General features: G+C 40.3%; 1 protein-coding gene across 1 annotated transcript; it reads right to left on the bottom strand.

The window, feature by feature from the left end:
* Positions 1-5,835: 5,835 nt before the first annotated feature.
* Positions 5,836-7,844, bottom strand: LOC5566609 (ubiquitin carboxyl-terminal hydrolase calypso). Its single transcript, XM_001650956.2, has 2 exons — positions 7,190-7,844; positions 5,836-6,974 (listed from the first exon to the last, which is right to left on the bottom strand). Exons 1-2 carry the CDS (start codon positions 7,693-7,695, stop codon positions 6,044-6,046), a joined length of 1,437 nt encoding a protein of 478 aa, XP_001651006.2. The 5' UTR covers positions 7,696-7,844; the 3' UTR covers positions 5,836-6,043.
* Positions 7,845-11,603: the final 3,759 nt, after the last annotated feature.

An 11,603-nucleotide genomic window follows, 5' to 3' on the forward strand; every position in this document is an offset into this window, starting at 1 on the left:
CATCATAGTTGAGGAATCCTACCGGGCATTACAAAATCGTGAGCATATGCTGATATGTAGTGTTGACATTAAAAGTGCATACGACAACGTAGACATCGATTGCTTGGTCGCAGAAATGAGAGCGATTGACATCGAAGAATGCGTAATCAAGGCAGTTTACTGGCTATTTCGAGAGAGAGTGATTGTAGCTACGACAAACGATCATCAACAAATTTATCGAACAACCTGGAAAGGGCTTCCACAAGGTTCGCCATTGAGTCCTGTTTGCTTCAACATTTTCATCACCAGGATAATGAACAATATCCCTCGCGGTGTCATCAAAGTGGGTTATGTTGACGACGTTACCATTGCAGTTCGCGGAAAACAGCTAGAAGAAACAAGTGCGAATCTACAAGCTGGATTGAATGGTGTGGTGAATGACCTATCGAAACTAGGGCTTGAAATATCGTCTCCGAAGTGCAGCGTTATGGTAATCTCAAAACAGCCCTTGGAGGAAGAGCCGCAAATCCATATTGGAGAAGAAACAATACCTTGTGTAGAGTCGATGAAACTACTAGGCATCTTCCTAACATCGAAACTGTCATGGTCTCGCCATATAGCACATCTGAAGCAACGTTCACTGCCCTGTGTCAATTTCCTTAGAAGTATCGCTGGTCAATACTGGGGTGCGCACCCGCAAACCATGCTCCAAATCTACAAATCGTGCGTGCGGCCAATTCTCGAATATGGTGCAGTGTTCTTAAGAAACATTCCAAAAAGGGATGCTTTAGCATTGGACCGCATTCAGTATGCCTGCATACGGAATTGCCTCGGATCAACTAAAACTACACATACAGGTTCTCTGGAAGTAATGGCGGGCTTATCCCCTCTTGAAATTCGTCGAGACGTAGCTATCTTGCGGTTCGTCAACATGAGGATTGGTCTCGCTCCTTGGGAGAGACAATTTGCAACACAACACGCCATAGAGTCATCGAGATCTCCTCTGAGAGATGCAGTTATTCGTTTACGAGAATTCTTTCCATGGAATCATACCCTTCCAAATCTACCATGTTTCCTCGTTGGCTCTACCGTAAGGAGCAAACGTCTTTCTATTAACTTCAGCATTCAGGCGGCTATGAAACAATCTACGGATCTTCCTGCAAATGACCTAGTTCAAAGAGAAATGGTAAAATCGTATAATGGATTCAGTGTATGTGCTACTGATGGATCCAAAAGTGTAGATGGAACAGGATATGCCGTTGTTAACAATTTTGGTGCACCTTGTATTAGTGTGAAATTACCGCACAATATATCAGTGTACATGGCTGAGTTATTTGCAATACTCGACGCAGTTCGCCTCATCAAAGAAGCTCCCATGGGTAAATATGTTGTCATGACCGATAGCATGAGTGCCCTAAAAAGTCTTCAAACCCAATCGGTAGATTCATCGACTCCAATGGCGTGGTTCGAAGTAAAGCAGGCAGTACGTCTAGCTGAATTTGAAGGATCTGAATTATCATTTTTGTGGGTCCCAGCTCATAGCGGAGTAATAATGAACGAAGAGGCTGATGAATTAGCAAAAGCAGCGTGCATTAGTGGAGTCGAACAACCTCATCGACTGACTTATTTTGATGTAAAGTATCCGGCGAAGCAACAGGGAATGCATATCTGGCAGAATAACTGGAGGGATGGAACCATGGGTCGTTTCTGTCACAGCATACTTCCTACTACTTCACAACTACCGTGGTTCGTAGATAGTAATTTAAATCGGAGACAGGTGGTTATACTGTCTAAACTCATCAGTAATCATTCACGTTTGCCAGCCCATCTCAAACGGAATAGGATAATTGAGGATGATTCATGTTCCTGTGGTGAAGCACCTTGCGATCCGGAGCACATAATATTCGGATGCACTAGATTCCTCAATCAAAGGCGTACATTGTGGACGATGTTAATTAGAAAACAAATAATTCCAGATTTGCAAGTAATACTTAGGGAACAAGATTTAGAAGTTTTAAAGACAATAGCCGATTTTATTATCGCATGTGATGTTGATATATAGTACTATACTTGAATTACCACTTGGCAGGCTATGTGTTATTATAAGTAAACCCAAATAAATCTAAGGAAAAAAAAAAAAAGAGGAACTCAAGCTTGCTTATACTCTCACTGATCAATTTGCGCGCGTTAGCAACAAGCCTTTTATTGGTGTTTTTTGACATAGGACTGTTTTAGAATTAGAATAGAATTCATCTGATTTGACAAAAAGATTTTTTTTTTGCGGAGTGGAAAATAAATTCGGCTGGTCAATCGACGAAGAGAAAATTTGAGATAAATATCTTTTTTTGAGTACCGTAAAGTGCCCTAATTCAGCGCAGTGCCTAATTCCGCGCATTTCATACAAACTTATTTATATATGGAAATACACATTAATATTTCAGCAACATTTAATGCTATTCGAGGCTACTTTGATTAAGAATAAGTTTGAATCACAAATAAAAGCAAATAAGGCATTTTTTCGCGGCATAAAAAAATAATCAGGGAAGGCCCGTCGAAGTAGACGTTATTTTTCTAATTTTCTTAGCGTCCGCGCTAATGGATCAATGCACGCGTTCACTATTTGACGTTTGAGCGGTGCCGTGTTATTTATGTGACCATGGCAACGAGTGAATTCGGCACCGCTCAAACGTCAAATAGTGAACGCGTGCACTGGTTCATACTGTAGGACAACAACAAACGCGATTTTTTTATTAAAAATGTTTTATTTTTCATGCAATATTCCATGGAACTACTTGCTACAGATATGTTTCATGGTGCTTCTATGAAATCTTATCAAATATTAGCATAATTATTGAGTTTTATTCAAAAAAGTATTGCGTGGAATTAGGCCACGTCTTTTTTTATAATGCCCTAAATCCGCACACTGTTCTTCGCATAACAACCAGTGAATGAAATTATCGCGGAAATGAGACGAAAATAGGCATTTTTCAAGCAACCCGACAATTAGTTGCCGCATTTATCTGCGAGAAACAGATTTCGTGAACTGCTATAATTGTTGATCATTGTGCTGACGAAATGCCAAGATCGATCCGATCATATGCACTGATCCAACTTTATCGGCTCTAAACTTATCGTGATAATTATCAGACGGAAAATAACAAAAATGTTTTCCGCCGATGGGGTTCGAACCCATGCCCATGAGCAAAAACGTTTTTCAAAACGCGCGTGCTCCATAACAACTCGGCCACGCCAGCTGAACGAAAGGGGAGAGAAATTTGGTACAGTGGGGATTCGCTCGTTGGGGGTCCGCTACATGGAATGACTCGATGGTTGGATATTCGCTGGTTGGAACATATTCCAACTAAAAAGCACTCAAATGTCAACAGAAAATGTCAAACTGACTTTGACGTCTGAGTACCGTTGCATTGAAGTCTCCGTATATAGAACAAATGCGTATGTATATGTGCGTTTCGTGACGATTTGCACTCCAGATGCGTTAGTGTGGAGTATTTTCACCAGCTGTCAGTCGTTCCAACTAACGGTTCGGATTCGCTAGGTGGAAGGCAGTCGTGTTCCAACCAGCGAATCCCCGCTGTATACAAAAGCTACATGCGGAAGCGAAGGACACTCAAAAAGACGAAACAAGAGAAGAAAAGAAGGAAGTCAACTTTTCGTTGCTGGTGATAATATAAATTCGCTGCTGCAGATCTCGTGAGAGCACACTCTCGCAGTACTGGACGGGTTATCGCACGTCTCTTTTCGCCGGAAAATCGGCTTGAGCGATAGGCTTATGATTATCGCCGTGACCGATGATTTCACTCCCTGATAACAACAGACAAGTAAAACATGCTATATCCGTCTTCACATCTGTCTATTTCTCTGAAAAGTAACTTTATGCATACATACGTTTCATGTATAAGCGGAATATCGGGAAAGCCCACTTAGGCAGCGTCCATAAATGACGTAGCATCTTTTGACCAATTTTTGACACCCCTTCCCCCTTCGTAGCTTATTTTCCCATACTTAATACATGGTTCGTAGCAAAATCGTAGACTCCCTCCTCCCCCCTAAAATGCTACGTCATTTGTAGGCTATCCCTTACAGGGAAAAATACCACGTGGTTTATGCACAGCCCCAACAAAATAGTCTATACACACTTAGATTTTTTTCACGAGCTCGGCTGTGCGGATCACGGTTGAAATTAGCCGAGATTCGGCATTCTGAATTAAGTGTGTACATCTGTGCGCACAAAATTTACTTAGCATAATGAACCACACATAACATTGGAAATGTAAACTTGTTTATGATTCTTATTTATATTATACAATCCATATAGAATTATTGTAAAAACATATCGTTCACATGTTCAACAGGTCGTAATTTGTAGAAGACCCCACAAATTACGACACACTCTCGGGAAATGATTCACGGAAACTTTACGATCTCTACATAATTTACGAAGCCTCCATACAAAAAGTATGATAATACGGGGAAGAGGGATTGAAAATGGCCATAAAAAACAACAATAATTCCTAAACGGAAGGAGATAGCGAGTTTCTTCACTCACCAAATTACGCATTTTTTAAAGCTCTAAAAGTGTTTCATACACACTAAGCTTTTACGGTAAATTTCACCATAATCTCAACAGCTGAACAGTTCGGTGAAATAAAACACCGTAATTCCGTCGAAATTTTACGGATTCCGGTGTTTTTTAACGGAATACTGTAAAATTTTACCGTACTCCGTTAATTTATTTCACCGAACTGTTCAGCTGTTGAGATTTTACAGGAATCCGTAAAATAATTTAAGTGTGTAGACTACTTTGATGAGAAATTTGAATTGAAAACTCTAGAGCCAGAAAACCAGTTTTGTTCGGACCACCCTATGTCACTGCAGGAAAAATGCTCTAAATCGCTCAATTTAAGAGATACAAAAAACTTCTTCTGGCAAAGTTGCTTGAAATTGAATGGTCTACAACTTTGCTGAAGCATGTATAATATAATTTCTACAAATAAGAAAGTTAGTTACACAATTGGGTTTATTCTACGACTGGCGTGAGATGAGAATTGTCGATGTCGTATAGCGAGGTGACAATTGTCGACTCGAGTGAAGTGACTTTCCATTTGATTTACACGGCGAGTCACTTCACTCGAGTCGACAACTGTCACCTCGCTATACGACACCGACAATTCTCATCTCACGCCAGTCGTAGAATAAACCCAAATTTCTATGAAATGTGGTCCACCCCAATTTTCAATAACACTAAACAAAGGGCTTAAATAATACAAACAACTTTGTAGAAGACCGTTTTTGTCTAATGTTTCATTCTAAAGCTCAAAAAGCATATTTCCGCGTAAAACTGATTCCTGGACCACTGTGCTTTGGCAGCGCAACGCCTGATGGTATTGATACTGCTGCTGCTTTGTGTTTTGGTTGACTGGCAGAATCGATGAACTGTGGCAAACTGTGATCACAGTTCCCAAGCCTGATCCCAACTACCACTTCCGTAGTACTTATGAGGGTGTCGCTGAGTCGGTGTAAATCCTACATCAAGTTACGGTAAAGATGGGCGTGACCGGGAATAGCAATATTCATGATTTTACTATTCTTGTTTAATATTGGATCAAAGTTTGTTCCTCGACTTTGTTTCTGAAAGCAGTCTGAATGAGATTATCAAAGAGAAACATGAATGTTGCTAGTATCCAATCTACAAAGTATACCGTAACTACGCTAACGCTAATTCATCTGAGTTGACAAAAAATGCAAGCTCATTTGGAGTAAAACTCTATTTTTACCTGATTTACTCGTAGTTTATGTTTTTCTTCCGAAGGAACAATTTTTCATTAATAACAGGCATCATTTTTGATAATTGCATTAAGCTGAACCTAAGCAATCAGATTTTTATTAATTCAAATGTAGGAAGTAATCATTTACTCGAAGCTAATAATAATTAATAAAAGCAAAATACCTACTAAGAAAAAAAAAATGCCGTACCCTCTCTCCTTTCACTCCGAAGAGAAAGCAGCCTTACAGTCTCATAATCCACATAACCCTGTCAGCGCATCTATTTCCTCTTCCGGTACTTGGTGCGGCCGCGCCGTCGCTTCGAGCTGGGTGTCTTCGGCGACGACCCGTTGGTGGTCGTCTTTTTGTTGTAGTTGCGTACCACTCCGCGGGAACCACTGTTCTGAACACTGCCCATGTTGGGCTTCCGATTGGTGATCAAATGCTGCGAAACGAGATCCCCCAGCTCTCCCTGATGGGCCAGCATCGAAAGGAAAGTACAGATGAATTCGTCGTAGTTGTGGGTTCGGCGACAGTCGTCCACTTTGAACATGGCCCGCTTCTCGTTCTCGTCGCAAAGGTGCTGTTCGGTTATGTTGATCTCCGATTCAAGGTTCTTCAGTAGCGAGAGGAGATCTTTCGGAGAAAATGTTCCAGCACCGATAAATGAAGGTGGTGGCGAGGGAGGCGGATTTTCCTTCTTTATTTCCGTTTCGCCGATAATTTCAACGGAATCGGAAGAGCTGTTCAGAGACACCAAAGATTCTAGCTCCTTTGACATAGGGACAGACGAGTCGTCTTTTTCGTTCATTTCAAGTAGTTGAGAATATTCCGAGCTTAGCTTCACTGGAGATTCTTCCTCTTTCTTGATTTTATCTATCGTTTCAAGGGATCTGCTTTCAGTCCTCTTGCTTTTCAATAGCTTTTCCAACGCCGCCGAAACAATTGTCTGGTTCGTTCGCAACATTTTCAGCTTATGGGTGATTGCAATCCGTCGATCCGGAACGACGGCCATTAGATTGAATCGAATGTCCTGCTCGCCCGTGGATATTCCCAAACGGTCAGACATTACGCGACGAAATTTGTCCGTCCAGGCTTCTTTTTCGCCCCAAGGACCATGATCCATCGGAAACGGTTTCAATCCGTCCAGCTCGAATAGATGACCATTGATCGGCACGAAGCTAACAAAGTGGAATGCCTCTCCGGTAAATCTGAAATGATGAACATGATATGAATAAATTTTCTCTGAAGCTACCATGGGAAAGAGAGGGTTAAAACTTAATATTACAATGATTATGAATGGTGATAATTTTCAAGTTTATTCTAAATGATATATTTTTGGTTAAGCATAATCATAAATCATGATAAATCTTATGATCAATCATTAACGCTCTGAAATGATAACAAACAAAATTAAGGTAATTACCTGCCAGTGCTAACTCCGGAATTTCGATCCATGCGCCTCCGGGCTTGAGGCATTGCGTGCGAGTTATGTGCACATGCCAGCTCCGGGGTGTTTCCAATGGCCCATCCCTTATTTTCCGGACACATTCCCTTCGTGTGGACCTTTAGTCGACTAAGAGTATTCCCCAGATCGATGTCGGAACAATTCAGTAGAACCGACAACAGGGCATGGGTTGCACAACTGTTCGGAACCACCTGCTGGGCGAAGAAAATGTTGTTCACTGCTTCCTCGTCCTTCACGTAGATTTCCGTAGTTTCCACAATCTTTCGCCGTGCTCGACGTTCCTCGATCCAGCGAAACAGGAAAATAAACCCATAAACAGGGCCTTCGATATTTTTCTGCAGATCGTAGATTTCCTCCACTTGAACGCCTTTGACGCCAAAATCCTCCAGCAGCAGAGTGAACAGACCCGGGTCGGATTCCAACTCCAACCAACCGTCCGTTAGCCGGTTTATATCCACCGGCATTTTACGAGGAACTACTTGCACTCCTTTTTATGGTAGATTGTAAAATTTGCGTGATAAACCAGGTAGAAATTGGATTTAAATTACGATTGTTTACAGATTTGCACGCTCGCCGAACAGGACGATGTCGAGTAATGACGTTTGAATGAACTCCGTGTTTCAGCTTGGTTCAGTCTTGGTTACACTTGGACAGATGAAAAAACGTGAAAAAAATGGTCAAAATTTGAACAAAACTGGGGGCTACGCAAGGCGGCCCAGAGGATTCGTACGGGCGTGTTGCACCCACAGGACTGAAACGGCTGTCATCCACGAACAACTCAATGGACCAATAGGGATCTGCACTGTTTTGATTTTGTATGGGATTTTGACGTTTACTGGCCTTGTTGTTTACAAATTTTGTGAAGTTTGTTTACCGTTTCAAATTCGTCATTCTCCCATAGTACTTTTGCGTGCTGAGCATATTAACCCTTTCTTTCCCACAGCTTTGTTCGACAATTTAACTATCAAAATGGCGTTTCTAAAAAAAGTTCTTGAACAAAAGTTGTTCCATATGAACTAATCTACGATGACGTCACGCTGCAACTTCCAGCGGGAAGAAAACCATTACTGCGGGCCGTGTTTACAAAAAATGAACGATTTCGTTGTGCATTCATCCACTTCGTGTTCATCCTGTGAACATTCGTTGTCCGGATGTTGGTCCGGATGTCATTTAATGTAAACATTGCCCGCATTTAGAGCAGAAAAGAAAAAGAAAGAAAAAAAAAAGAAGTCCGTGGCTAAGTCCATAAGCTATATTATTCAAAACCACAATAAAAAAATTTGATTGTTTTCCAATAGTTAGCTGATTGTTTTTCAATAGTTTGACCCTTAGGTCACTTATTTCGATGTTTGATAAGACAAATAAGCGTATAAATTTATTCCAATTATTATTGAGTTACTCGTAACAATTCGGTTTAGCCCGCGTTCGTTGAAAATAGGTGGCCTGTGCTACCATGGGAAAGAGAGGGTTAAGAATGTACCTTATACGGTTGTTCTTCCAGCATAAGAAATGTATAAAATATGGTTGCCAAATATTTTAACCGTAATGAGTGAGGGGGCGTTTGGGATGGTTGGTATGATTTTTTTTTATTGAAACAGTCACTTCAGTATAATGCACCTAGATTTATCAATAATTTAAGGCATGATTCAAAGGAATCCAAAGTATCATGCGAAAGGTCAATTGACGAGTTTAGTAGGGAACCATTTTTTGTATTTGCTTGATTGCGGGTCTTGATGTTCTCTGTGTGTTCATTAAGTAGACGTTCCGATGATAATTCCGGTGGATGTTAACCCATTTTGGAGGACAACTACGCTAATCTGGAAAGTACTGCAAAAGTAGACTTTAGTCGGTTTTCCGTTTGCACTCAGTAATCAGAACAAGAAAAACACTTACTTTAATAATTCTAGTATCTGCTGCAAACACTTTATACGATTATCCTACATTTCGAATTATAGATGGACAACACTTTTTAAAGTGACGATAATTTCAACTAGACTTTTGTTGTTTTACCATATCAAATGAACCATACATGAAATATATAATAAATAGGTGAAAGAAATAGCATTGGTTGCAGTACGGTTTGAACCGTTTCAACTACGGTAAATTTCTATGCGGGCAGAATTCCAGTCGTATTTCCGGATGAATCTCGGCAGGTTTCACGGAAGAATTCCAGCAGAATTTCTTGAAAAATTCCAGTAAAATTTGTAGAAGAATCTTCGAAAGATGTTTTGATGCCCTCCAGCAGGATAACAGAAAGAAATCTGGAGGTATTTCAGAAGAATTTCCGAAAGAATCCTAGAGAGATACTCGAAAGAATAACAGAGTTTTCTTGAAAAATTCAGGATACTCCCAGATCCTAGAGGTAATTTGGGAAGAATTTCAGCAAGAATCCTCAACAGAAGGATTTGAAGGATCCTCAGAAAGATTTTCGAAAGAATCCCAGAAGGTTTCCCGAAAGAATGCTAGAAAGATATCCGGAAGATTTCATACAGGATTTTCGGAAAAGTCCCAGAAAAATTTCAAGAATATTGACGTAAAAATCTCAGTGGCATTTCTAGAATAATTTTAGAAAGATTTTCGGAAGCTTCCTCAAAAGAATTCTAAAAAGCATCTCAGGTGATTTCAGGAAGAATACCAGAGGTATTCTGATAATAATCCCAGAAGTATTCCGGAAAAAAGCCAGAGTTATTTTCGGAGGAATTCTCGAAGAATTTCTAGTAGAGTCGTAGTACATTTTTTGACAAAATCCTCTAAAAATATCCAGAAGAATTGCATCAGGATTTTTGTTAGAATCTTCCATTGAATTTCCGAAAAAATCTTCGAGAATTTCGATGCGAATTTAATTTCCAGGATTTCAGGAGATAAACGCAAAATCACATACAGATTTCCGCAAATATTCCAATAAGATCCCAAGTAACAATTTCAGTGCTTTTTGATCTTAGATGTTATTTATGGAGGTTTTGTTGAAGATGTATCCATTCCTAACAAATTTAACAAAGCATTGCAAAGTGCCAAACGTTCTTTTCGGTAAAACCCACTTTAATATGCTTTGTAGATATCTACAAGAGCTCCTGTTAAAACTTATTTGCTGGTCACATTTTTTGATAATAAATTGTATTTTGAAGGAGCTGTGTAGTGTCTATTAAAACCTTTACTTAAAACCTCATCTTGCTTGTCTTGTCAAGGCATTAGTAAAACTTCTAAGACTACGCTAAGTCATGTTAAAGCATTCTTAAATCTCAACTGTCTGATGCATGTTATTGGCACAGACAAACAGACGTAACACTTAGAACAAATCTCGATCAAAATCATAGTCACGAGGACATGTACGCCCAATGCTAAAATCAGCGTGTTTGGCCGACGGTCCAACAGATGGCGGTAGTGTGTAAACGTCAAACACGAACAAAAACGAAGCAAGCGCTGCGGGTGGCGGATTGGCCACCTAACATATTTTTGAATCGACCGTTAAAAAGGTGGTCGATGGACAATGATGAGAGTGTGACGTCTGTTTGTCTGTGTTATTGGATTGCAGTCTGCGTGTGGTTATCAATATCATTATGTTGATAATGACAATCACGTAGTTAATTATGGATTATTCAGAACGCAAACATAGAAATGACAAATATTCCTCTCGAAGAATTAACAGAATATCGCATATATTCCCATACTTGCCTGAACTTTCCGTTCTAGTGGGACAACTATGCTGCACACAACAGCTGAGCTACACGATAAAAGCTTTCATTTTTCAGGCACTTATCACTTACCGTTTTCTGCATCAATACAACCGATCAAGCACGACGGGCTTTATTATAACAATTCATTCCAATAAAACAGTTAGATACACAACGGCACAAATTTAATAAAATGAATAGACCATTTCCGTGAAAAAAAATTATTGGTTCATATGCTTCCTTTCATCATTTTATACAAACTCTCCTAAGCAACCCCTATGCTCTGAAGCCTCTAACTATTGAAAAACAATGAAAAACTGGCGGCACGACGTTTGACCCCACGGTCTCCCACAATTTATTTTAGGATGATGCCCGTCAGACCCCTCTCTCTTCCCACCACGGTTGGTGATTTTTTATCAGCTGACTGTCACCCATGACAGATGATTTATTTGTGTTTTTGTTTTTATCGAACGGTACTCGCCGGAGAAGTGCACCGAATCAAGATCCTGTGGTACAGGAGGAAGCCGATTGTATCAGGAAGCAGAATAGAAATTATCCCAGAAACAAAAGGAAATTCCATGCCGCATGTAGGAAACTGTGCGGCATATCTTTGCGTCACAGTAAGCCGACGGAGGAGACGTCAGCGATGGAGCAGTCCAATCTACAGGCAGTGTCGAGTATGGAAGAAGCTCCGGTACCAA

The sequence above is a fragment of the Aedes aegypti genome, chromosome 3, assembly GCF_002204515.2.
Source record: "Aedes aegypti strain LVP_AGWG chromosome 3, AaegL5.0 Primary Assembly, whole genome shotgun sequence".
NCBI lineage: Eukaryota > Metazoa > Arthropoda > Insecta > Diptera > Culicidae > Aedes > Aedes aegypti.

Bases quoted from the DNA above. Each gene is read 5' to 3' on its own strand.
- LOC5566609 (XM_001650956.2), bottom strand. From the start codon at position 7,695: ATGCCGGTGGATATAAACCGGCTAACGGACGGTTGGTTGGAGTTGGAA. The intron at 6,975-7,189 runs GTAATTACCTTA...TCATCATTTCAG, and splicing joins TCCGGAGTTAGCACTGGCAG to ATTTACCGGAGAGGCATTCC.